The 27176-nt window shown below is 35.6% G+C and overlaps 1 protein-coding gene across 3 annotated transcripts in view; it reads left to right on the top strand.

Annotated features, from left to right (window-relative positions):
* The first annotated feature begins 1187 nt into the window (after positions 1 to 1187).
* LOC110031179 overlaps positions 1188 to 27176 on the top strand; it is a 45290-nt gene continuing 19301 nt past the window's right edge. For 2 of the 3 annotated variants that reach the window (XM_020734260.1, XM_020734259.1), the window contains exon 1: positions 1188 to 1626. In XM_020734260.1, the coding sequence (XP_020589919.1) occupies positions 1426 to 1626 (201 nt within the window). In that variant the 5' untranslated portion in view covers positions 1188 to 1425. Of the gene's footprint in view, positions 1627 to 26277; positions 26403 to 27176 lie in introns of those variants that run through there. The other variant, XM_020734258.1, reaches the window with a different exon arrangement.

The following is a 27176-nucleotide window of genomic DNA, read 5'->3' as shown; positions in this document are numbered from 1 at the left end:
TATATATATATTATTTTAATTATTCCCCTCTGACAAAGCTGGCTTTAAGGTGACGGTACTTGAATTGTTAGACACATTAGAGGAGGTTGGAGGCTCGTATAATATCCTTTGACTAATATATATAAATAAATAATAAAAAAAAGATATAATGATACAACAAAAAATAATGATACTAATGTATCATAATAAACTAATAATAGTGTATGTATGTTAATAATAAATGAAATATAATGATAATAGTAGTAATAAACTAATAATAACATGTACATGCTAAGAATAAATAAAATATAATAATAAAAATAATAATGATAAACTAAAAATGGCATGTGCATGTATGTATGTATGTATGTATGTATAAATGGCAATATGTATATAATTATTACACCTTATTATTATTGTTGTATATTATTTATTATCATTAATAAAACATAAGAATGATAATAATAAAAAATATATATAACTAATAAAAATAACAAAATAACATTAATAATAAAAATCTAACAAACAATAATAATAGTCCACCTACAATAATAATAAAAGCTTAGGCACTGCATGTTTTCTCACATGATCAGCTTTATCTCAAAGTTAATCCATTACAATACTTGATGACCCGACTGACGCTTTCCGGTGGGTTAGTAAGGTGATTGATGATATTCGTATAATTCGATATAACCTTTGCCTCTCTTTGCGCTGTTAAAGTATAAATTTTGGCGGATTTTCTTGCAACACACCCGCTATTGGCCGAGTCTCCCTTAAACGACCGCTTCCCGAACGAACAAGTAATGAGCATAGAAGACCCCAATGCTCAATGTTGGGAGATCTACTTTGACAGAGCTTCGTCAGCACAAAAGGATAAAGGGTTGCAAATGATGGTGTTCGGTAAGGCATGAAACAAATTGATCTTCTTTACAACAGAGGGGGGGTGTTGAGATACTACTACCATTTGATAGAGTCATGTACAAATAATGAAACAGAATATGAAACTCTGAGAGCTAGATTAGAATTGACGATACTAATGGGGATAACTGATATTAACATATACGAAAAGTCACGATTGATTATTTGGGAAGTAGCCGGGCAGTATAAGATTTTGAAGCCGAAGTTAGAACAATATTTTTAGCACATGATGAAACTGCTAAGAGTAAGTTCTCAACTAGACAATATAGAAAGTTCAAAGAGGAAGAATTTGCATGGTCGCACAAAGAGTCTATCGACATAACGTTGTATCACAGATCGGCATAGCCACGCACAAATTAAGAAGGGAAGGACAGCCTCGGCGAAACCGAAATTTTTCTAACCCCAAAGCGTCTTAAAAAAACGGTAAAGACGAGAAAATATTGCGTCCGTAATCGGACATCGCTCGGGCATACAGGGCTCCCGCGGTGACGGACGACCGGAGACAGGGAGAGAGGACGTTCAACGAAAATGGTGGCGGTGCTGAACGGGATAACGCCAAAGCCGGTTGTGCTCTTCCCATCGCCACTTTCCACCGGGTGCTTATCTGTATCTTCTCTCTTCAGTTCCCGAAACGCCATCAGTGGAAATAGTCCTAAATGGAAAATCCTTCGCCAGGAACTCAAGTGCCAAGGCCGTTTTTCCTGCTTCTTTGCTGACGGAAACAAGCAGGTTTGCTACTTATATCTTCGTTATTCTGTTCATTGCAGCTATTTCTGGTGGCTTTTTCCGAAGTTTTGTAGAACTTTCACTGATATGTAGAATGTTCTAGGGATTCATTTTTAGTTTTGTTTCTGCTTATTGGAAGTTTAAATGTACCCTAAATAATATGCTATTATATTTATAAGCATGATTCGTGTGTTTTGTTGACTCAATTTGCACAAATCTTTCGTTATTATATCGGCAGATGCCGGCTTTCTAAATCTTTGCTTCCATTGATTCAATTCTTAATACTGATCCTGGAAGAATTAGGAAGCTATGGGTAGTTAACCAGTTCAATACTTTGGTATCTCGCAATGGAATGCATTTCAGTTTTCTGACCTGATGCAAACCATGGGAGATTGTCTATACTGGCCAATCCGAAAGCAAATGAACCTACTGCTTTACATTGCTTACTTCTTGATAACTATATGAGAGTTTGTCTGAATTTGATGTTTGTATTTTTTTTTGACATCTTTGAATCTATTAAGTGAATCAAAGTTTGCCTTCATTATTCTCCAATTCTCAATATATCCATTCTCATCATTGCCATTCTTTTAGCGATATATTTTGAATAAAATACAACCATGTATTTTGGACTGCCCCTTACCCTTGCAGCCACTTCACCTTAGCCACTCGTCTTCCATCTACATGTTTAGTTCATCATTTTATGCATCCTTCTATCCTTTATATTTCTTATTATGTCATTCTCAATTAATGGTGGTTCAAAAAATTTTCTAATTCATTACTTGCTTCTTCATTCCATGATTCTTAGGTTGGTTTCTCCTACAAAATTCAAACAAAAAACCATTCGGCTATAAGTTTTTAATATAAAGCTTTTATTACTCAACATGCACTAAATAATTAATTTATTTTATTTGGTTTACTCTTTATTAATATATGATAAAATAAATACTCTATAAAACAAGTTTTTAATATAAAGCTATTATTACTCAACACACACTAAATAATTAATTTATTTTATTTGGTTTACTTTTTATTAATATATGATAAAATAAATACTCTATAAAATTTAAGCCATTTGCTTACCAATAAAAGTACCATGTTTAAATTTTTGTACTAATTCTCAGATGTTGGTGTTTAGTATAAAGATTGATATTTCCAAATCTTAATTTAGTCAAGTTTATTTGTAATTGACAACCCTGAAAGAATTGAATGTCTTACTATATTGAGGGTCTAACATTTGCCCTTTTGTTTTGTTGTGATGGCACAAGATTGTTTAAAATAATGTCTAAAGACTTTTAGCGTTACATGGATGCAAGCTCAAACTTTTTCAATCTAATTATAGCAGGGGTTTTCTATAACCAAGCTATCATTGAATGTTAACATCAAATGCATGTCCTCATAACTTATTTGCTTTGCGAACAATGAAGGAAAAATAATATTAGGCCACAATTGACTGACAAAGTGGGATTTATGATGTGAAAATACTTGATATTTGAAATCCATTTACTACTCATGATGCTGCTAATGATGATATACTAAGGAAGTAGATACTAGGCAGCTGCCGACCAATTAATTCATCATTTTTCGATGAACTCTGCATATGTAGGCCTTAGGTTTTATTCTAAGATTTTCTTATGTTCTTAAAACATATTAAAGTTTTGTGTATGTTAAGAGTTTCAAATCTTGTAAGGGCACATGTAGCCTAAATATTATTTTGGTACTCTTCAAATTAGAATGACATTAATTTGTTCTATTTACATAGCTAGGTGAAATATTTTGATAAACTTTTCAATGTAGATTATGAAAATACAATCGAATTTAGTGATCTTAATATCATAAACAATATCAAAGCTTTTATTTCTACTTTCAATGGATGTTTAACAAAGTGATGCTCATACTAGCTACACATGACAAAAAATTTGTTCATATTCATCGCTTTAACTGGAATAGACCTTGGTTGCAGATTCTGTGCACTATAAATGTGTAAATAAATTCCTCTAATTTGGGATAGCTTCAAGACAATAATCAGTCGGCTGGTCCGACTCGAAAAATTGGTCACACAAATTGGTTAGGGAGTTCTGTCAATATGTTCGACCGACTCGAAAATTTGGTCACACAAATTGGTTAGAGAGTTCTGTCAATCTGTTCGGTCAAAGAGATCGACCCCGACTCAAAAATTTGGTCACACAAATTGGTTAGGGAGTTCTGTCAATCTGTTCGGTCAAAGAGATCGACCCATCAACCAATTAGAGCATCATACAAATTGAGCTAGGACACCTAAAAAATACCTAACGGTGAGTTGTCCCATAATCTGAATAGATTTTGGAGATTCACCTAATAGTTAGACAATAATATTACTCAGAGGCCATATAGACAGACAAAAAATCTAGGCTGCATGCCTATAATTATGTACTCTACTCTACACCATATTATATATAATGTACTTCACATTTTTTCTATAGCGCTATATATAGCATTTCTCAGCCAAGCCTTAATTATAAATAGAGGTAGTCAGAGAGAGAGGAGGGGAACTAAAAACAAATGTAAGGATTTTTCCATATAGATCAATAAAACCAGAAATATCTTCTTCTTACTCCTTCCTTTTTTCCTTCCTCATCTTCATTCTTTTATCATGGTTCTTTTCCCCCAACACAACTCTTTTCTAAGCGGTGTGTACCCACAGACAAGTTTGGATCCAACATCTTTAATGATGCGTTGAGCATGGATATGTCACATACTAAATGTGGGGCTATTCTCATAGCATAACCTAATAGTAAAGATCACTCCTTTGACTTGGATTGCATGAGGGAGTTTATCATGCAACAAATTGATGCGTTGAAAGACCATATGACTTTGATGATAAAAATGTTTTGCAGCAAGCCCTAAGAGAGGCATTGCATGCTCCTTTACCTTCGAACAAAATCATGGGTGCACAGAAGAAGAGACCTAGTCACAAGAAGTCCAACAACTAGGGTAAGAATAGCATTATCATTCTTTTTGGTGGAGGAAGAAGATCCAGATAGTCAAGGCTCCACATTTACGAACTATAAAATTGATGGAATACAAATTCACGTGAAGAGATGCCAATTTAAAAATGCATTCTTCAGAGAATTCCAAAAGTAAAAGCCCCAGAGAAATTCAAAATTCATGTTTTGGAGTCTTAAAAGCGAGGAATTGATCCCACTAAGCTTGCAGCATCATCCAAATCCACAATCTGCTCACTAAGAATTAATGATGCACTCAAATGTCATCTATTCTTGATAACTCAAAGAGTTTGTTCTTCGCTAGTTTAACAACCTTCTACTTGGGGCATTATTTATTTGTTAAGTCTAAACAAATGTTTGTAGCTAAATTTATTAACACAGTCTATTGAAGAGTTTGCAAATAATCTTGTGAATTCACCATAAGTTTGAAGAATATTTAAGGAGCTTCATTCCTCACTTCCTAAAGGGAATGTTGGATTTATGAGATTTAGGGTATGTTTGGCACAGCGGTTTGGGTGCGGCGCGGCACTGCACCCCTAATTTATGCCGTTTGGGGCTACAATGCCTCTGATGCGGGACGCGATTCGGCTCGAATGCGGAACACGAACAGTACCTCGCTGCCCGGCTTCGTCATTCGACTTTTTACCTCAACTACCCCACGTGATTCATGTTTATCCTATCCGATAACAATAGGTCACAATCTCTCCTCTCTCCACCACTTCTCCAACCGGCTTCCTCCTCTTCTCCGATGAATCCCACGGTAATGATCCTCTTCCTTTTCTCACGAGTTCTTCACGGTTCCTCATGGTTAACATCATTAAAAACTTTTTTTTTTTTTGATGGAGTTCTTTGGGATAGAACAGAGGAGAATCTTTGTATCTCAACCTTTTTTGATGTTTGTTTTATGTTGATTGTGTTGAGTAGTTGTTTATGGGAACTGCATTACAGTTCAACCTTTTAACGAATTTTTGAGATGGAACTGCATTAAGTTCAATGAATTTTTGGTGTTTGGTGAGCGTGTTTAGTTAAAATCTCCCCAAACTGCAAAAACTGTGATTTCCAGTTCAACATTTTATTGACTTTTTCCGATCCTGTAAACCTGGGTTTCAATTCATTTTGAAGTTATTTTCTAAGCTGCACAAAAAAAATTTCCCATATGGTAGCATGAATCCGGTCTATTATTTTTGCCTAAATGGTTGTGATTTATTTTTAGAATTTCATATTAGAGATATGATCTTAATGTTTTAGCTATCTTTCATTAACTCAAATCATCAAGGTCAATTCTTATGTTGCTGGTGTGAGATGATGATTGTTCGACAGGGCCAAGAAGTGATCTAGGTCTGAGAAATTGAAATGCATCAGAATTCTTATGTTAACTGCCCACTTTCTTTTGTTTAAGAAAGAGAAGTGAAAGTGCATTGATGTCCATCCAGTAATAGGTTCAACAGACAATGAGTTCTCGAAATGTATAATTGCGCAGTTAGCTTTAGATGAGGATGATGCTGAATGTATGTGGTTCACTGACATCCCTTTGATGCCCTGGGAGAAATAACATAGAGACATTATTTTTTTTTTACTTGGGTTAATACATATAGCTTATTTGTGGTGGCAATTCATCATATGTTTTGTTTAATCGCCACAATGGATCGAGACAATAAAAAAGTGGTGATTTGTTGATGAGCATATTTCTATCATGGACATCAGTAAGGTATATTTTGAGAGCAGACATTAGATTTGAAATGAAAGAGGAATGTACAACAATACATATGTGACACACACTTCTTATGTATTTGCAGATCCCACATCTAACTTTCATTTTATACATATTAGCACCAACGCTTTAGAACTATGCACAAAAAACGTGTATTTGAGCTTTAAAAAATAGCATATTAGCACTTCACCTGCGTCTTGGATATGTTGCCCACATCTCCCATGTATTTACATTTCTAGCCATTTAAATTCTTTATTTTTTTTATTTAGAACAGATTGCATGAAAGACATTATATCCCTTTTAAGAAGCTAGTAATTGTGAGAATGCTTTTACCATTCTTGATGAGGTATTGAAGGTTAAAGGGAATTGCTCCCTCTTTCATTTCATCTTTTCTAATTTTGTGAGAATGTTTTTATTGTCATATTACAATATATTGGCTTATTGTAGTAACACAATGACTAATAAGAACAAAAAAAGTGCTACACCGACATTACGAGAAAAGTAGACCAAAATAGTTTTTTGCGACCTCAGCCTCAAAGAAATTGAACTGGAAATAGACCAACTACCTTTTTCAATAAGGAAGTGTGGCAAAATATTATGACAAATTTCAAGAAAATAATGGGTAGAGAATCTGATAGGATGCAGTTGAAAACAAGTGGGATCAACTGAAGATGGATTGAAAATTTTGGAAGGATTTGAAACGGACTCAACAGGATTAGAGTAGGATTCGGTGAAACGAACAAATGATGCTTCAGAGGAGTGGTGGATTGAAAGAGTTGCGGTGAGTATTGTTCATATTTTTCGTTAATTTGTCGCTCTAAGGTTTTTAATTGGGTTTTTCTTAATTCCTATGTAGGTGGTTCGTGCTGCAATGAAATTTAAGATTTTTCCGAATTGAGCCTGAGTTGGAGAAAAATTCTACCCGCATGTTTGGGGGGTGGTTGCAACTTGTTGCACAAGCGAGGCAAGGTTTGCTCATAATACCTTGAATCTGGGAACCCCTAGTAGTTCAGGTGATTCCATTGAAGTCCCCAACCCGGAGTAGAACGAATATGAGATCACTCCCCGTTTCAAGTGGCCTAGGGTTGACAACAGAAGAAAATCTGGTGCTGATTTTCTTAGAATCCAAATCTCTCAGATGATTTTTTTGTATAGTGCAGAATTTCAGGTTTCTCATTCAACCACTATAAATGAGACACTTGAAATTTTGAGTGATTCAGCCGAAGTTTATGAAGATGAAGCATTGTATCTATTCGCAATAAAGTTGATAGAGGACCCGACCCGTAGAGATACTTTGTGAAGATGCCAGCTGCCCGCAGAGTGTCGTATATTCGACGTTTCTATGCTCTCTTAAATTTTTGAGATTTTCAATTTTTTGTATTTCAATAACATTTTTAATGCATTATTTTTATTTTAATTTCCTGGTGTCGTACTTGTAAACTTTTTAGTACTTTCTAATTATCTCCAACCGTATTTTTTTTTTATTTCTCAAACTTCTATGTTTTAGTAACTCATGCAACCGTATTTTTTTTTTCTCAAACTTCTATGTTTTAGTAACTCATCATTGTTTAGGGTTTAGAGTGAAATATACCGATCACCATGGAAGCAAGTAGAAGAAGACAAATACCGGTCAACATGAATGCACGCAGAAGAAAGCAGAGAGGGATATTCGTTATTGTCATATGCTTGATCTACGAGTACTAAAACTCGTACACTAATCAGTCGCCGTGCATGATATTTTCATATATTGACGACAAATAAATTGGGGAGTTGTTGATTTAGTGACATGTTCAGAATGAGTCAGGAAGTATTCATCGATCTTCTGAAAAAATTCGTAAGAGCTCACAGACTTCATGGATCTACCAGGACCATTTCACGTGAGGTGCTCGCAATAACACTTTACATACTATCTCAGAATGAATCGATGTGAGGCGATTGAGCGATTTCAACACTCCTCTAAAACAATTAACATATATTTCTTAATCGGATTGCGCACACTTGTTAGTCTTTCTACACAAGTTATCAAACCATCAAATCCTAAGTTTGAGCGAACACTCGCTGAGATATTACACGATGCGTGATATATGCAACATCATTCTCATCTAAAGCTAATTGTGCAATTAGATATTTCGAGAACTCATTGTCTGCTGACCCTATTACTGGATGGACATCAATGCAACTTGCCTTCTATTTCTTAAACAAAAGAAAGTGGGCAGTTACATATATAGCACACAATTCTGATGCATTTCAATTTCTGAGACCTAGATCACTTCTTAGCCCTCCCAAACAATCATCATCTCGCACCAGCAATATAAGAATTGATCTTGATGATTTGAGTTAATGAAAGATAGCTAAAACTTTAAGATCATATCTCTGAAATGAAATTCTAAAAATATATCACAACCATTCAGACAAAAATAATAGACCAGATTTGTGCTATGATATGGAAATTTTTTTTGTGCAGCTTAAAAAATAGCTTCAAAATGAATTGAAACCCAAGTTTACTGGATCAGAAAAAGTCATTAAAATGTTGAACTGGAAATCACAGTTTTTGTAGTTTGGCAGGATTTTAACTAAACACCGAAAATTCATTGAACCGTAATGTAGTTCCATCTCAAAAATTCGTTATATGGTTGAACCGTAATGCAGTTCCCATAAGTAACTACTCAACACAATCAACATAAAACAAACATCATAAATGGTTGAGCTACAAAGATTCGTCTTTGTTCCATCTCAAAGACTCAAAAAAAAAAGTTTTTACTGGTGCTAACCTTGAAGAACTTGTGAGAACTGGTGCTAACCTTGAAGAACTAGTGAGAACTAGTGAGATTCTTTGGAGAAGAGGAGGAAGCCAGTTGGAGAAGTGGCGGAGAGGGGAGGGATCGCAAACTATTGTTATCGGGCAGGGTAAAAATGTATTGCGTGGGGTAGTTGAGGTAAAAAGCCGAATGACGAAGCCGGGTACTGTTCGCATTTCGCGTTCCGCGTTTGAGTCGAATCGCGTCCCACCACAGAGGCACCGTTTCCCCAAACGACATAAATTAGTGGCGCTGCGCTGCGCCGCAACCAAACCGCTACACCAAACATACCCTAAAAGATGTAATAGATCAGAAAACATCTATTATTTATGGCTCACTACTAAGTGTTTATTGTGATATCAATGTTAAATGTATATGACATGAGACACAATCTTGTTAGAGTCCAATCCTTTATACTGAAGAGTCATGGTGTAAATGAGCTGAACATGGATGGGCTATGAATTCGTTTGGCTCAACTCCTTGATTGCTTGTGTTGAATATTAAATCAAAGTGAATTTCAAATATCAAGGCCCATCAACATTTGAACATTGTAAAATTCTTTTGCTATATTGAAAATCCCTAATGAAATACACATCAAAACAAGAAGGAATGAATCACATTTGCACCCAAGATTTGCAATGAGCACCTTGTAAGTCGCTTCTATTGTGAGTCTAAATGGGCTCCTTTGTAAAGACATGATTTTACATTGCATGTCTCATTAAAGGCAACGAATCCCAGGAAGTGATAGTCTAAGAGCAAATAAAATTTGAGCAATTATCATCATATTTAGAAGTCGATTATTCAAAGTATTGTTGATATGGGAATTAGAGTCACAATTTGCTCTTATGTACATCATAAAAATATGTTGTTGTAGACGTGTTATCGGGCATGCATTATATTATTCTCAATTGAATAGGTAAATTAGGCAACTCATTATAAATAGAGTTCGGGAATTTGCCATCATTGAATTTTTATAAATCCATAAAAACTGCACTCAATATTTCTCATTATGCCTCCCAAGGACTAATTTTTCACAACGGAATTTGCAAAGTTAACTATTTCACTAAAAATTGATCAGGAAGAATTCATTCAATACCCAAAAAAGGAAAAAAATCCTTCTTTTATTACGAGTGATGCATTATAGAAAAAATATTTCTTAGTTCATTTTAAGCATAGCCCAAAATTATATGTTGGTTGAGCGATCTTCATTTTCACTCTCCCTGTGAAGCTTGTTCCTTGCATGTACTTCAAGTACTCAAAGCTCGGCCATTCAGTGGAAAGAATTCCCTTCTCAATATACTTCTTGAAATAACATCCAGTTCATTCCATGAATTTATCTTGACTATATGTACTATAGTCTCAATCACTAAACTCAATAATTCCTTGGGCATATCGAAGGTTCATATTTTATGTGAGCTCTATGTAACTTACCTTCGAGCTTGAAAACTATGTTTTTTAATGCCTAGCATTTGCCTCCTAAATTCTCTGCTCATTGGCAATGACCTTTCACCATCCCTGATAACTGATTAACCAATTCCTATTTATGTTTGATTTCTTGAAAATTTTTGGCTAAATCGTGATGCTATTCGTTGATTGTAGCTCTGTTCTCATCTTTATTTTTACTGGTTTTTTGAGTTTTCTAAGTCACATCTTCTCGAGTAATTCGGGGAACTTTCTTGAGAACTTCCTAAATAATTTCAACATGATAAAATATTTTTGTTATGCCAATGCTTGAGCTTGCATTAGGACTAAAGGAAAAATCTTAGGTTTAATTTTCATTTCATGCCCAAATGTAAACGAATGAGTTACAAGACCGAGTTCATAAGCTGGGGAATAGGCTTCCACTAGAAAACTCATTACCAATCTTTAGTCAAATTAATATAAATAGTTCTCTCTTATTTTATGCTAAAGGTTCCAATATGTGGCTCAAAAGTTCTCTTAGAAGTTATCTCTACAAGGAAGTAGACCTTTTTCTTCTTAATGAGAGGCTCCACCTGACTTTTCCCTTCCAACCATGAGCTAACTGCTGATTTTTTTTCTCAATGAGCTCCTTGGATCTTTATCTCATAGCCTCACCCTCTTCAGTTGGATGGCCCATTTCAAAAATGTGATGATGAACTATGGAAGAAGGCTTCCTTGAAATTATTTTATAGTCATATGAATCTTTCTTCTAATTTACAACTTCACTATAAAAAATTAAGAAAAATATGAGCTCATACAAATGAAAGGCAAACTAGCCAATGGAGCGGCTTCAATTGGCTCTTTTTTGGCTTTTCCTCTTCAACCTCTCGTAACAAGGAAATGATGTCATAATGAGTTCGGAAGAAAGCTATAAATGAGAAAGTTCACCTTGTTCTTACGTGGAACTTTCTCTGACTCACTCCATGATGATAGCTTGCTCTCTTCCCAGACATTTAAGAGGGCGACGACCTCATCGTTTAGCGGGGGAGAACCATATAGATGAGCTAAAACAAATAACATTAGAAGTTAATTCTTTAACATACTTAGGGAACACATTCTTAGGCCAAAGTCTAATTCATAATCATAACTAGTGGAGAGGAAGAAACAACTTACATGTGAATGCCTTCTTTGCAAATTTATGGTCTAATAAAATTTTCAATCTTAAGTCCAATCTATTCAAAATAAAAATCTCTTATATTTCTGAGTGTTAGTTGAATCAATGGCACCATTTCTATGCTTAAAGGACGAGAATGAGTAGCTATTGACCACTTATCCTTACTCATGGCTAAATAATATCTCACTCTTCAGTTTTCATGTTGCAATCGACTTTGACATCAATTACGTCGGGATGATACCAAATAAATTTAAAATCTTCACTAACTCAGTACAGAGTAGAAGATGTAACCCTCAACAAAATTGATCTCAATATAATAAGAGCTTATTGTCATGAATTGAGTTGTACTAATATTTCTTTGCAACTTTGACATCAATTACGTCGGGATGATACCAAAGAAATTTAAAATCTTCACTAACTCAGTACAAAGTAGAAGATGTAACCCTCGACAAAATTGATTTCAATATAATAAGAGCTCATTGTCATGAATTGAGTTGTACTAATATTTCTTTGCAGTTCTCATACTAATGGGTGGGCTGAGCACACTCCATTTGCCCCACATTTCTATACATGTCTAACTTGGACTATCTTGAAAATTCGAAAGACATAAGTGCTAAACCCATTATCGACATCATGGAAGGGGAAACAAAAGAATAAAAAATAGAATGGTGGAAGAGAAGGCACAGTTCTTGGGTTTCTTCAAAAGAGACAGACTTTTGTAATTTCTCTTTCTTTTAATTTATAAATATCAAGCTACAAGGACATTAAGGTAAAAATTAAATATTAATTATATTCTTCATGCGACACACCTATTAACAACAAGCATTTAAGGACGTCGCAACAACAACAACAACAACGACAACAACAACAACAACAAACCTTTATCCCATTAAGCGTGCTTGGCTACATGAATCCTTTTTTTCAATTACATGCTATTGAGTGTCATATTTTCATTTAATTTTAATTTTCTTACACAATATGCCCTAGTCTTTCTAGGTATACCTCTGCCTTTCTTAACACATGTCAAATCTAAAATATTTACGCTCCTAACCGGATAATCAGATGGTTAACATTTAATGTGACCAAACCATCTAAGATGACTCTCTCTGATTTTATCCGCCGTTGTGGCTAATCCGCCGCTGTGGCTACAACAACCCTATTTAGGTTATATTCATTTCACATTTTGTCTCTAAGTGTAAAGCCACACATCCACCTAAGCATTCTCATCGTATATTTTGCGTCATAGATCATTGCAGGTCTCACCACCTTCTTATAAATTTTTCGTTTTAGTCTAAGCAATACTTTTCTGTCACACAATAGGCTTGAAGCATTTCTCCACTTCAACAAACCAACTTGAATTCTACTAAGAACATCCTCATCTATATCACCTTCACTTTGAAGAATAGACCTGAGATATCTAAAACATTCACGCCTTTTAATAATTTGATTACTCATATTTACAACTTTGTCACTAGAGTTACTACTAAAATTACATTTCATGTATTTAGTTTTAGTTCTACTCAAACTAAGGCCTTTAGACTCCAACGTAGACCTTCATAATTCAAGTTTTTTCTGAGGCTCTTTCTCTAGTCTTATTCACTAGAAGGATATCATCAACGAATGACATATATTGAGGCACATCCTCTTGTAAATGTTCAGTAAGAGCATCCATAACTAAAACAAATAGATATGGGCTTAAAGCTGGTCCTTAATGTAATTCAACTGAAATAGGAGAATATTTGGTCAATCCTCATTCTGTTTGAACACGTAACAACTCTAGGATACATATCTTTAATAACTTGAATATAAGTCATATTAACACCTTTTTTCTTTAGAACTCGGATATCTCTTGGAACTTTATTGTATGGTTTTTCTAAATCAATAAAAGTCATATGTAGATTCTCCTTATTCTCTCGTACTTCTCCATCAAACCTCTCAATAAATGTATAGCTTCCGTAGTAAATCTGCCCAGCATAGTCCAAACTGATTATGAGAAATTTTTGTAATACGTCTTAACCTATATTTGATTACCCTCTCTTATAAATTTAAAGTATGACACATCAACTTAATTTCTCTTTAATTTGCACAATCTTATGCATTCTCCTTATTTTTAAAAATGGGGATCAAAATACCCTTCCTCCACTCCTCAGACATTTTTTAATTTTTAAAATAATAGGAAAGAATATAGTAAGCCAAGAAACTCCCAAATCTTTTAAATATTTCCACACTTCAATTCGGATATCATTAGGCCCTACAGACTTCTCATCCTTAGTTTTCTTTAAAGTCTCGTTAATTTCTTTTTCATTTATGCGACGGTAAAATGAAACATTTTATTATTATTAATGATATTAAGATCATTAAGGTCGATCGTATTTTTAGAAAATTCATTGAAAAATTTAACAAACTAACTCACCTACCTATGTTTAGTATCTTTTTCTAAGAAAATCTTTTTTTTGTTTTCATCTTTAATATACTTTACTTTTTTTTTTTCTCTTTGTTTGACTAGTTTATATATATATATATATATCTTTAGTATCTAATCTATATAAAGATCACTAAAAACAAAATTTTTAGGGTCACAAATTATTCTCTTAGACTCCCTACGGGTCATTTTTATATTTTTCTCAGTTCTCTAAGATTTTACATTTAAGTTAAATTTTATAACATAATTTCTTATGCTTTATATTTTTTTGCACATTATTATTCTACCATCAACTATTTTTATTTATAAATTTTTTTTTTGATTCTCTAAATACATCTTTTGTTACTTGTTTAATGGTGTTCGTTACTTTATCTCACATAGAATTTGTTTCTTCATGAACATCTCAAATCTTAAAATAATGAAGTTTACTCATAAAAATAATTTTATGTGTTTTTGAGGTGCCTCCATCTAATTTTATGAAAATAATTCATAGTATTTTTTATTTTACAACTCTTAATCTTAAAATTCAAAACTAATAATCGATGTTCAGTGCTTTAATTCTCTCTTGAAATTATCTTACAATCCTTATATTCTCGATGATCCCTTCTTCTCATAAGAAGATTAATCGATTTTTTTATTTGATCCATTTTTATAAGTAATAATATGCTCATCTTTTTTCGTGAATGAATTTATAGCAATAACAAAATTATACACTAAAGCAAAATCTAATATGACTCTACCTTCTTCATTAATCACTCCGAAACCGTAACTATCGTGAAAAGAGATGAAAACCTTTTCTCAAGGGTATCACGACAGAATAAAAAAAATCTTTTACTTTATTAAAAATCATAAATCATTATGGCAAAACTATTTTGTTCTGTACACCTAACGATTGTCACTCCCACCAAGAAAAAAAACTGCAATGCAATATTGAAAGAACACAACTGCTCTATATGAGTCGCTTAAGTGCAAACTAATCACTCACCATGAATTGGTACAAAATCTAATATGACTCTACCTTCTTTATTAATCACTTCGAAACCGTAGCTATCATGAAAAGAGATGAAAACCTTTTCTCAAGGTTATCACGACAGAATAAAAAAAATCTTTTACTTTATTAAAAATCATAAATCATTATGGCAAAACTATTCTGTTCTGTACACCTAACGTTTGTCACTCCCACCAAGAAAAAAACTGCAATTCAATATTGAAAGAACACAACTGCTCTATATGAGTCGCTTAAGTGCAAACTAATCACTCACCATGAATTGGTATGAGTGAGTTGATTCCATTAACCTTTATAACACCAAAAACCTACCATTCATGTCAACCATACTCTGCAGTCCTCTGAGAGAATTCCTTAATTTGGATGTTTGAATATCTTCCACAATAACTTAACTTGTTCGTAAAAGAAGCCTACTTCAAGTCATTCAAATCTACGGAGAATTCTTCAATTCTTACAAAATTTTTGGTATTTGCGCTTACCTAAGGAAATATTGAAGTCACTGTATGTTTCTCTAGAATTTTCTCCCTAGGAAGCAAGTAGTCGACTTATTTCTATTGGTGTCACATATCATTTATCTGTAATGCTCTTCCCCATCTTAGCTTGGACTTGCTCATCAGATGGAGCTATTGGAGTTGGCAATGCAACAATTAAATCCTAGAATAAGCATTTGTATAAAAAAATTTAAAAATTGGTACATTCGAAAAATGAGTTCTCCTCACATTTTATCTCTAGCACTCTCTTTTTTGATGTTTTAGCAACATAAGGGCAACTTCACTAGATATAACGTTTGTTTTATTGGGTTTGATTTCGTCTTCTTGAGGAACAACTCTATTTAGGTCCAATTTGCTATTCACCGGACACGTTAATTCTTGGATCTATCCTCACTTATATGTTCACTAAATTTCAATCAGATTGTAAGTTATATATATATATTTTTATTTTGTAGAATCTTGTAGCGAATTTTATTAATAACAAGAAAAATTACAAGGGGTCAAATGGAAGTTTCACTGCACCCCACATATAACTCACAAAAAAAAAAACCTCGAGACCTCCATCGAAATTACAACTAACACAAAAAAGTAAAAATATCAAGGAACAACTCTAACAAAAGGGAGAGAAAGATTATCACTTCGCAAAAAAAAAATTAAGCTCAGCAAGAAATCTTCTAGAGGCAACCTCCTCCTGATTGGAACATCCTCATCTAGCTGCCCAATGAGCAGTTTTATTATCTTCACTGTGTATATGAGACCATGTAACCTGCAATAAGGACATTAGAACAAAATTTTTTTTTGTATATAAAGTTAGATTCCAAGTATTCTTTTCCTTTAGAAAACAGAATTTTCACATCAGGGGAGATTCAGTTTCAACGTGCACCCGATTCCAGCCACAATGTTTCAATATCATAAGAGCTCTCAGAATAGCCTCAGCTTCAGTAATTAAAGGGGAAGGAGAAAAAACAGGCGCAGCAAACCATGCAATACCAATAACTCTATAATCTCTACAGATCCCTCCAACACCAGAAAAATTTAAATTCCAACTTCTATTAACATTAAACTTGATAATACCGATAGCCGGATTCCTTCAAACAACCAAACATGAGTTAAGCTTCAGCTTAACAGGAAAAGGTAGCTTAAGTAAGCCAAACAGCTTCTTCAAAGAATTGTGAACAAGTTTCCTAAACTTCCCATGTTTGAGAACATTTAAGATAAAATTAATAGCCACTCTAAAGATATAATGAGGATCAGACACAACATTATTATGCTTAGGTTCTAGCCATCGAAATGAAACAAAACACAATAATAGAAAAGCTAGCAAAACATTTGCCACCATACTTCTCCCAAGCTTGAATATACCCATTTTTAGAAGGAATCACATCTCAAGTTTCATACCAAAGAACAAGAGAACCTGATTCCAAACATTAGTAGCAAAAAGACAAAAAATGAAGATATGAACCAAACTTTCCTCAGAACTCCGACAAAGAAGACGGGAGGAAGATGATTTCAAACCTTTCAATTTTAGGGTATCATCGGTTGGGAGAATGTTATGCAACAATCCCCAACAAATGAAGGATTGGGATGGTTTCAGCCAAGGATTCCAAGCCCATTTTAAATCCAAGCCACTATCATAATGAATGGAATTAGCAAAAGATTTGGTAATAGAATCACCAATCTTTCCTTTAACTCTAACAATATCTTGAACATCTCTAGAAATGGGCACATTAGCAATAGTATAAGCATCTTCCATACTCACAATATCTGCTAACATACCAGCTTTTCAACTAGAAGAAGTCAACAATCATTAACTTTGAAATTGATATCATGAGGCACACCATAATGACAAGCCGAAGCACCATACCAAGCCAATCATCATACCAAAAGCTACAACAGCCATTACCAATACCCCAGCAAAGAAAATCGTCAGTTGTTTTAGAGTTTTAACCATTTCTTTCCACACTTTAGAATCCAGAGAATTAGTAGAAATAGAAAGCGGATGAGCATTAGGACAATATTTCCTTCTCATGAATTGAGCCCACAAGGAATCTCCAGCTCTAAAATGAAACCAAAGTTTCAGAAAGCTGAGCTTCTAGAATCCTTAAGACTTCTAACTCCCAAGCCACTAGAAGTAGTAGTTTTACAGGTCGTAAGTAAACTCTAATTCATTTTAATTATTTCCGATTAATTTTTCAAAATACTCTGTACCTGTATAATGGACAGGAACATAAATTTACATCCAACACTTGATGGGAGATTGGACTCATGCAAAACGTTCTTAGCATATCATAAATCTTTAAAGCACAGAAGTGACTCAGAAACATAAACATTAAACCGAAGATACCTAGAAGATAATGTAAATGATCCAGACAAAGCTTCTATAGGAGGGGGGTCCTCCATAAGAGGTACAGAGGGAGTCCCATCTTTGTGAATCTTGGTCATTTCATTTACAATTTCAATTATCTTTTTCTTCTCTACTACTCCCACTTCCTCGTGCTTCCCAAAAAATGCCTAAATGAGGTTGGCCATGTGAATCATAAGTTTCTATTAAGTGGTCTTCTCCTTAAAAGATGAAAAACGATGGACAACAAAAAGATGAGAGAAGCAATTTTCTCGATGATGAGAGACAATATATAGGAAATTCAATGCATCATAAATAAATTGAATAAAATATATTTTCTGTTAACATGAACAATCAAATGTTACTCTTATTTTTTTTGAAATGCAAAGAAGATAAGAAAATTGATGAATTAAATATGAATAAATAAATACTTATAAGGTTAACTTCAAGACAATAATGAAAATAATCATCTGACCGGCCAAACCAAACAATTCAGCTAAATAACTCAGTTGGGGAAGCTGTACTATCCAGTTCGGTTACAGAGACACCTATTCATAATTTGGCCAGCCAGGGTAGAAATCAAGCCATGCACCTCAAATAGACCTAACTGAGAGTTTTGCTAGAATCCATATAGAATTAGTCGATTCACATAATGTCGATTGACCCAATGGTCAGGCAACAATATAGCTCAATTACCATAAATATAAATAAGACTCTTAAACCAATCACATAGCTAGATCGTTCTATACTCCTCTACTCTAGGTACCATGTACTCCACATTTTTTATGCAGCGCTATATGCAGCATGTCCTAAGCAAGCTTTAATTATAAATAAAGGTAGCCAAGGAGGGATGAGAGGGACAGAAAACAGATATAAGGATTTTCCCTTAAAGATCAATAGAAATCAGAAAAATCTTCCTCCTCCCTTTTTTCTTGACTCGTCTTTAGCTTCTTCTCAGGGCTCTCTCCTCCGATTACAGCTCTTTCCTTAATGGTGTGCATCCACGAGCAAATTTGGATCCAACAATATTAACGAATGAAGTTGTCAATTTATAGTGCTGTAGCTCCTGCAATGTTTAATTTTGCATGTTCCTTTGGTGCTTTTTAGTAGATCTTCATAATCATTGTTACCAACACCATCAGCATTATCCCAACCATCTCACTTGAGCATTAAAACTCTCTTTCCTTGATTTCTTTTGCTTTTAATGAGGTGAATTTGAAGTTCTAAAAGACTTCTGATGGATAGGCCTAGGAAAAGAATTCTGAGTGCCATGTGATGGATAGGCCTAGGAAAAAAATTATGAGAGTCTCCTCACCAAAGGTTTGTCATGATGAGTTTCAAAGCTCCAAACTTTATTTCGAGATGAGTGCAATATAAAAATTGATTCATTTTTCGTGTATTATACCCATCTCAAGGCAAATCTAAAATTTTAAAATTTATATTGATGAACTTCGAGTTAGAATATCCTTTGTTAGAATAGAAACCAGAATACCTCTTATTGACACAAAGAGGGGCATATATATACCCATTACAGGATCAACTAGCATGGAAAGACATGAACTCAGGATATAATAGAAAAGGGACAAAAATAAGATTGAATATTTTAGAAAAAAGAAGGAAATCAAATGAAATAAGTCAAAATATAACAACAACACAACAACAACAAAGCCTTAATCCCACTACGTGGGGTCGGCTACATGAATCCCTTTTCTCCATTGCGTCTTATTTAGTTTCATATTTTCATTTAGTTCTAATAAATTAAGATCATTTTTTATACAATAAGCCCAAGTCTTCCTAGGTCTACCTCAGTCTTTCTTAACATAAGTCGAATCTAAATCCTCTACTCTCTTAATCGGATCATCAGATGGTTGACGCTTAATGTCACCAAACCATCTAAGACGACTTTCTCTAATTTTGTCCGTCACAGGAGCTACACCAACATTATCACGAATATATTCATTTCGCATTTTGTCTCTAAGTGTAGAACAACTCATCCACCTAATCATTCTCATCTCAGCAACACTTAACTTAGTATTATGCTTCTCTTTTAAAGACCAACATTCAATGCAATAGAGCATTGCACGTGTCACCACCATCTTATAAAATTTTTCTTTCACTCTAAGCGGAACCTTTCTATCACACATTATGCCCGAAACATTCCTACATTCCTCCACTTCCATTCCTCCACTTCTACCAACCAACTCGAATTCTACTATTAACATTCCCATCTATATCACCATCGTTTTGAACAATAGACTCGAGATATTTAAATCGTTCACACCTTTTAATAATTTGATGCGTAACTAGAGAGCGTCTCAAATTCCTAATGAGATGGATCAAAATTCAACTTCAGCATAGCTTCGGACCACCACAGACAACTTTTTTGCTTTTCCACGAGTCCAGGTTTTCCCATACTAATGAGCAGTACTCCGAGGTAGATTGTCGATCATGGATGGATCCAACCCAATTAATATCTGTGAAAACAATTTTGTGAGAGGTGTGGCGGGAAAAACACAAACTTGATCCTGATGTGCCTTTTAAATAGTGAAGAATCTGTCAGACAACTTGGAGATGGTGCTCATAGAGATCATGCATGAATTGACTTACTATCCTAGATGCATGACATATGTTGAGGCGTGTATGGGCAAGATATGAGTTTCCCCACAATACGCTGGTAGCTATCTTGTTTACAGGAATTATCTTGGGACCATCAAGAAGTTTTTCATTTAGATCCATCGGGATAACTATGGGTTTGCACAGAAGAAAGTTGTTCTCTGTCAAAAGATCAAAGACATATTTCTGCTGAGACAGACAAATGCCCTGAAAGGATCGAGTAACTTCTATGCCTAAGAAGTACCAGAGAGATCTCAAGTCTATCTCAAAGGAGGCAGCAAAAATGTCTTTCAGAGATTCCAATGCTGGTAGATGATTCCATGTAATAACAATATCATCGACATAAACAATAATGATAGCTACCTGGTTGCTTGAGGAATGTCAGAATAAGAGAGTGTGGTCTGATTGTGCCTGGGTGAATCCATGGCCTACCAATACCTTTGTGAACTTTCCGAATCATGCTCTTGGTGATTGCTTCAGTCCATAGAGGGACTTCACAATCTACATACTTGCTCCTTGGAGGTAGTGGAGTCAAAGCCTGAAGGAAGGGCCATGTAAACCTCCTCTGTAAGATCACTGTTTAGAAATGCATTCTTGACATCAAACTGGAATAAGGGTCAATCCAGATTCACTGCCAGGGATATGACAACCCGAATGGTGTTTAATTTAGCTGCTGAAGAAAATGTTTGCTTGTAGTTAACTCTTTAGTTCTGTGAGTTTCCTTTGACGACTAACCGTGTCTTGTTGTGTTCAAATGATCCATCCAATTTGAACTAAATGCTAAAAATCCACTGATATCCCACTGCTTTGTTGCCCCAAGAATATCAGTAATATCCCAGGTATGGTTTCTTTTCAGGGCATTCTTCTCTTCCATGACAACTTTCCAGGCTGGGTCTGCTAAAACAACCTCAATCGTGGATGGAAGATGATGTTTTGTCAGGTCAGCAGCAAATGTCCTGTAGGTTGGTGATATCTTGCAAAAAAAATCATAGTTTGCAACGGGATAAAGAGAACATGTCTGATTGTGTACCTTACTAGAGAAACTGACTTCGTCATTTTGAGTAGCAAGCTGGGGATTCAGGGTCCAGCAAGGGTTTAACAAGCGTCATTTTGAGTAGCAGTGCTGGGATGTCGTTTGCTGGGGATTCAGGGTCCAGCAAGGGTTTAACAAGCTCTTGAGTAGGTGCATCAGAACGAGTGTGTCGAGTGTAGACACAGAGAGTGGGAGGGTGGCAGGTGTAACCAAATGGACAGAGGGTCCTTTGGTGGTAAGAGAGGTGGGTGAAACCAAAGAAATCGATGGTTCCTTGATTTTTGGTGATGTGGGGATGCGGGGACATCTTTAGTAGTAGGGTAAGGAATGGTGTCCAATAACTCTATCTCTCCTTCACTGGAGGCCAAGTTACGTAAGTAGGGAATACTTTCAAAAAAGGAGACACCAGCACTCACATAAATCTTATTTTGTCGTAGGGTCAAGACATCGATATTCCTTTTGAGTGGTAGACTATCGTAGAAAAATATATTTTATGAACCTGGGATTAAGTTTATTCTGAGTTAGGGCTATGTTCCAAACAAATGATATGCAACAAAAAATTTATGAGTTTAAAGTGGAGATCACTCGATTGCTTGGAAAACACGTTCTCAAGACGGATAAAGGGATTCAAAAGTTGTAAATTTTTGAGAGAACTCTATTGATGAGATAAGCGACGGTAAGAATGACATCATTCCAGAAATTTTTTGGGACATTGGAGTGAAACATAATGACAACTGAATCAATGATATCCATGGACTAGAAGGGGCAAAAAAAGTGAGTGTCATTGGATTGGTACCTTCAGGAATGTGGGAGGTTGATAGGCCGGAAGAGAGTGTTGGATCCAATCATCTTTGATTAGTTGCTCCATTTGAATCTTAAGAGAATTGGAGGATTATCGATTGTTCTGGGTAGAGGTCGGTTGTACCGTGTTAGATTGAGATGCCGCAGTGAAAGTTTTGGTTGAATGCTTAGATGTAGGTGTTGGTCGAGTTTTTTTGATTTTGAAAAGTATTTTTATAGTTTTGAAAAGTAGATGATTTAATTAACCTAAAAGATATATAATTTTATGAAAATAGTGTATTTTAATTTTGAAAAATGAGACCGACTGGATTTCATTTGCCCAATAAATTTGTATAATCGTGCCCGGTACCACAAATGATACACCTTCTCGAGAGCTAAATGTACCCTGCGGCGGTGGACCCAATCATACAAACTTACTAGGTTTGTGACATCCATTTGGTCTGCGAACCTTTTATATGTGACCGACAAATTCTCTTATTTAATACAAAGATTAAATAAAGTTTATTTTACCTGGGTTCCAAGTTCCCTATAAGGTAAACCCCTATAGTTGATTACATCCAAATTGACGGGAATCACTTGAGAAAACTCTCGATAATGATCAGTGGTTTTAGTCTTCAAGAATTCAAAGTTCAGGTTTTCAAGGTAGGACGTGGAAAAAACAAGTGGGAATAACTTAAGTAAGAACAAAAGTGCCGAAGCACAATTGTGTCGAAGCCCAAGAGTGTCAAAGCCCAAGAGTTTTACCGAAGCCTAAGAGATCTATGGTTTTCCGAAGCCGAAGCCATCGATCTAGGAATGAGTGCCGAAGCCGAAGCCAAGGCGGACGAAGCGAAGCGTAAGAAGCAGTCGACAGTCGAAGATGTCACAGAAGCAATGATGCCTAGTGAAGAAGATCTGAATCGGACGAATAATAATACAAACATAAAAGCCATTTTTCAACCCAAGTATCCTTGTATTTCACAAGATGATACTTTAGAGTCCCTGCAGGCGGTGTGGAGCGGACAGAGGAATTGAATCCGCCAACTTCGTTCTCATATCCATTGCTTTGGAGAGCGAGACCAAAATCGCCGAGATGTGCATTAAACCATTTGTCTGGAAGCACATTCGCGAACTTCACATCGTGGTGGGTAGCGGACTGACGAGAACAGTGAAGCGCGAGGATGGCTTTCGCTGTCTGGAGAGCAAGGCATAATAAGCTGAATTTTGAATAGGCTCATGCCTCTAGCGAAGAAAGTCTAAAAGTCGCGGTCATTGACGAAGGAAACCATGAAGAGAAGGGGAAGGAATCCTATGGCGAATAATAGCAATCCCGCGAAGGAGTTCGAGATCTGGATTAGGAGCTGATTGAGGTGCGTCGAGCTCTGCAGTTTCGTTGCAGTCTCTGGCCCGTGACCAAACATACAGATTTCGTTCAGGTAGAACATCATCAGTGCTCTGCATGTCATTGCTACCGCCGAATGAAGCAAGCAGATGGCGAAGAACGCCAATGATGGAGGCGATTGCGCCGAGGATGGTGATGCCATGGACGATTGAGCTGAAATTCTACGGTAGGGTGAGTGGAGCCATAACCTTAACCCTGTCGGCGAGCCCAAGCACGAGAGGGAGAGGACGTAGAAGGAGGACTACACAGCCCGGTGGAAGGCGAATCGAAGGCGGAGAAGTAGTTCCTCTCTTTTCGCATGAAGGCCGGCGGGAAGGGAGTTTTGAGGCTCCTTCAACGATTATCGGTGGTTAGGACAAAACTTGGCTCTGATATCATGTCAATATTCTGAACAAATAGGCTAAATTCTGAATAGACTCGATTGCCTTTTCCCTTTGCTTTCATTCCATTAAATAATAATCTTACAATCTATTTTAGGTACAAAATAAAGTGCATGTAATCTACTAATTTAGCTGTAATCTATTTTTGGTAACTTAATAATACGTATTTCTAATCTAAATATTCAACTAAAAGGGAAATAAATCAGAAGAAAGATATTGAAAATAAGGAAGTTTTTAATTACAGAAAACTCCTAATTTAGCTGCCTGATTTCTGTCCTTCATGATTGACATCATCGACAGATGAAGTAGAACCACCAAGCATGAAAAGTCTCTAGCTCTTTTCGGGACAAATCTCAGTGAAAGCAGCACAAGTAGAAGGAAGATGATCTCGACCAAGGATATGTCCCCAAACTTCATCAAGATCTTGGTTGGGATCTCTAGCTCTTTTCGGGACAAATCTCAGTGAAAGCAACACAAGTAGAAGGAAGATGATCTCGACCAAGGGTATGTCCCCAAACTTCATCAAGATCTTGGTTGGGATCTGCCAGAAATTGGAATATGCGGTCCTTTTCTAGAGAGATAGATAAGCTAGAGATTCCCACATGTATTCATAATATAGACTGCATTTCTTCCATAATGCAACTAAATCATTGTAGTATTAGGTCACAGTCCTAGATTCTTTTTTTGCTTCAAATATTTTCTTTGAAACCTCATAGAGTTGGCTGTAGTTCCCTACATCTGTGTAGGTAACATGACCTCTTGTCTAGCGAGCGCACTAGCAGAAGGAACAAATATGATCAATCAATCGAAGTCTCCATGGAGTTCATCAGCCACGTCATGGCCATGGAATTCTCCACTTCCCAGGTTCCATATGCCGGATTAGTCTTTGGAGGCTCACAAACCATACCTGTGAGGTAACCAAACTTCCCATGTCCTTTGATGAACAAAGACACCGCTTGGAACCATTGGAGAAATTTGCTGTCGTTCAGTTTATGAGTTGTGATAAGAAAATTTATGTTGGTTTCTGCTCTTCCGTTGGTAGTGGAATAGAGGTTAGATTTGATCCTCCCGTGGACTCGAGAATATAGTCTAAAGGTGGCTTAGTGTTGGAAGATCCACCATGATTCCCACAGAGCCAAAGGGGATTTGATTGGGATTCCGAGACATAATGCTGGCTGACAGATATAATGAAGGAGATTTGTCGAAAGCCAGACTGCAGAAATTCAATAAGCCAGACTGCTGGAGTATAGGGCTTAGCGGCAGATGCTAGGCAAAGAGGCTGTCGACAGGTTAGGAAATGCGGCTGAATGGAGTAGATACAATGTTGCAGTTGAAGGTAGCAGATACCATGCTGCGGCTGAGGCTAAGGAGCGCAAATACCATGCTAGGAACTACGGTTGAAGGAATGTTGCGGTTGAATGGAAACAAAAGATGCTTTTCTGCGGTAGATAGGAAAAACAAAAGATGCCAGCCGGTGCTGGAAGTTGACTGCCAGCAGGCTAGGGTAGAACCTTTAGGGTTAGAGTCTTGATTCTGATACCATCTTAGAATAGAAATCAACATACTTATTATTGATACAAAGGGAGGTATATATACCCATTCCAGGATCAACTTGAAAAGAAATAAACTCAGGATATAATTGAAAAGGGAAAGATGACTCTGATACCATCTTAGAATAAAAATCAACATACTTATTATTGATACAAAGAGAGGTATATACCCATTCCAGGATCAACTAGAAAAGAGAAATAAACTCAGGATATAATTGAAAAGGGAAAGAAATAAAACATAATATAATAGAAAAAAGAAGGAAATCAATAATTCAAAATAATCAGAAATAAATAATGGCTATTACTAACCATTAAAATATTCTAATATCTTGACTAAATTTTTCTCTCAGGCTTGCCAAGTGTTCCCTGTTTCAAGTATACTTTTTTGTAGGACGTACTGAAATAGAACAATATAATTGACAACCCACCAACCATAAGTGTTATTTGCCTTTGACCTCCGAAGAGAGAAAAATAAATTGGAACGGACAATTCCTTGGCTACTACTTATAAAACCAATATTTTTTTTATCCATTCCTAATTCCCTTCTATATAATGTGTGTTTTCCTTGCTGGAGCAAGCTAGAAGGGCATTAGAAAGTGCACTTGGTGAAAAGAAAACTGATTTTGAAAAATGGAACAAAGAAATTTAGAAGAGGGAGGAGATGGGTGGTGGAGGCACTGCTGGTAGAGGTGGCTGGATTGGAGGTGGTGGTTGGTTTGGCTGGTTTTTAGGGGAGCATTTCTGGGAGGAAGCCCGACAAGCAACTCCTTCGTTAGAAACCAGTGCATCATCTATAAAACTTCTTATTCATTTCTTTATCAACATGTTAACCTTCTTCTACCCATTGGCGACAGTATCTCCTGTTAGTGAAGGGAAATATAATTTTTCTCTTGTCTCCAATTCCTTGTTGTTTGTACTATGAGGGTTCAGGAACTGGTTTACATTTCAATCAACAAGTATTCAAGGAAGAACCAACGTTCCAACATCAGGAAATGATCAGATGGCAAAGGAGGCATATCAGCCTAAATTATCTGCAAAAGCGAGAGTGATTAGAAAATGGGGAATGGATTAAAGATCGTTTTGTTCCCTTCATTTGAAATTAAATAGCTTATTTTTGTTTTCGTTGGGAGAAAAATGTATTTTTTTTTATTCTCCAAAGTTTGTTTCTTTGGAAAACAAATTAGGGGACAATAATGTCCATTTGTTTATAGTTTCTAAAATGTGACTTCTCAAGTTGTGTATTGTGGCCCTCATATTGCCTCATTTTTTGGTTCCTCAAAATTTGTTTTCTCCCGAAAATAAATTTGGAGACAATAATGTCCATTTGTTTATATTTTCTTATACACGAGTTCTTAAATTGTGTACTGTGGCTCTCATATTTCCTTTGTGCACTAGTGATATTTTTCTACGTTAAGAAACTTGATGCAGTCAAATAGTAAATATATATTTCGTTAAGGTAAGAAATTTATG

Source organism: Phalaenopsis equestris, unplaced genomic scaffold (genome assembly GCF_001263595.1).
Source record: "Phalaenopsis equestris unplaced genomic scaffold, ASM126359v1 Scaffold000782, whole genome shotgun sequence".
Taxonomy (NCBI): Eukaryota; Viridiplantae; Streptophyta; class Magnoliopsida; order Asparagales; family Orchidaceae; genus Phalaenopsis; species Phalaenopsis equestris.
Note: the sequence above shows the minus strand (reverse complement) of the source record. Positions and strands in the feature narration are given on the sequence as shown.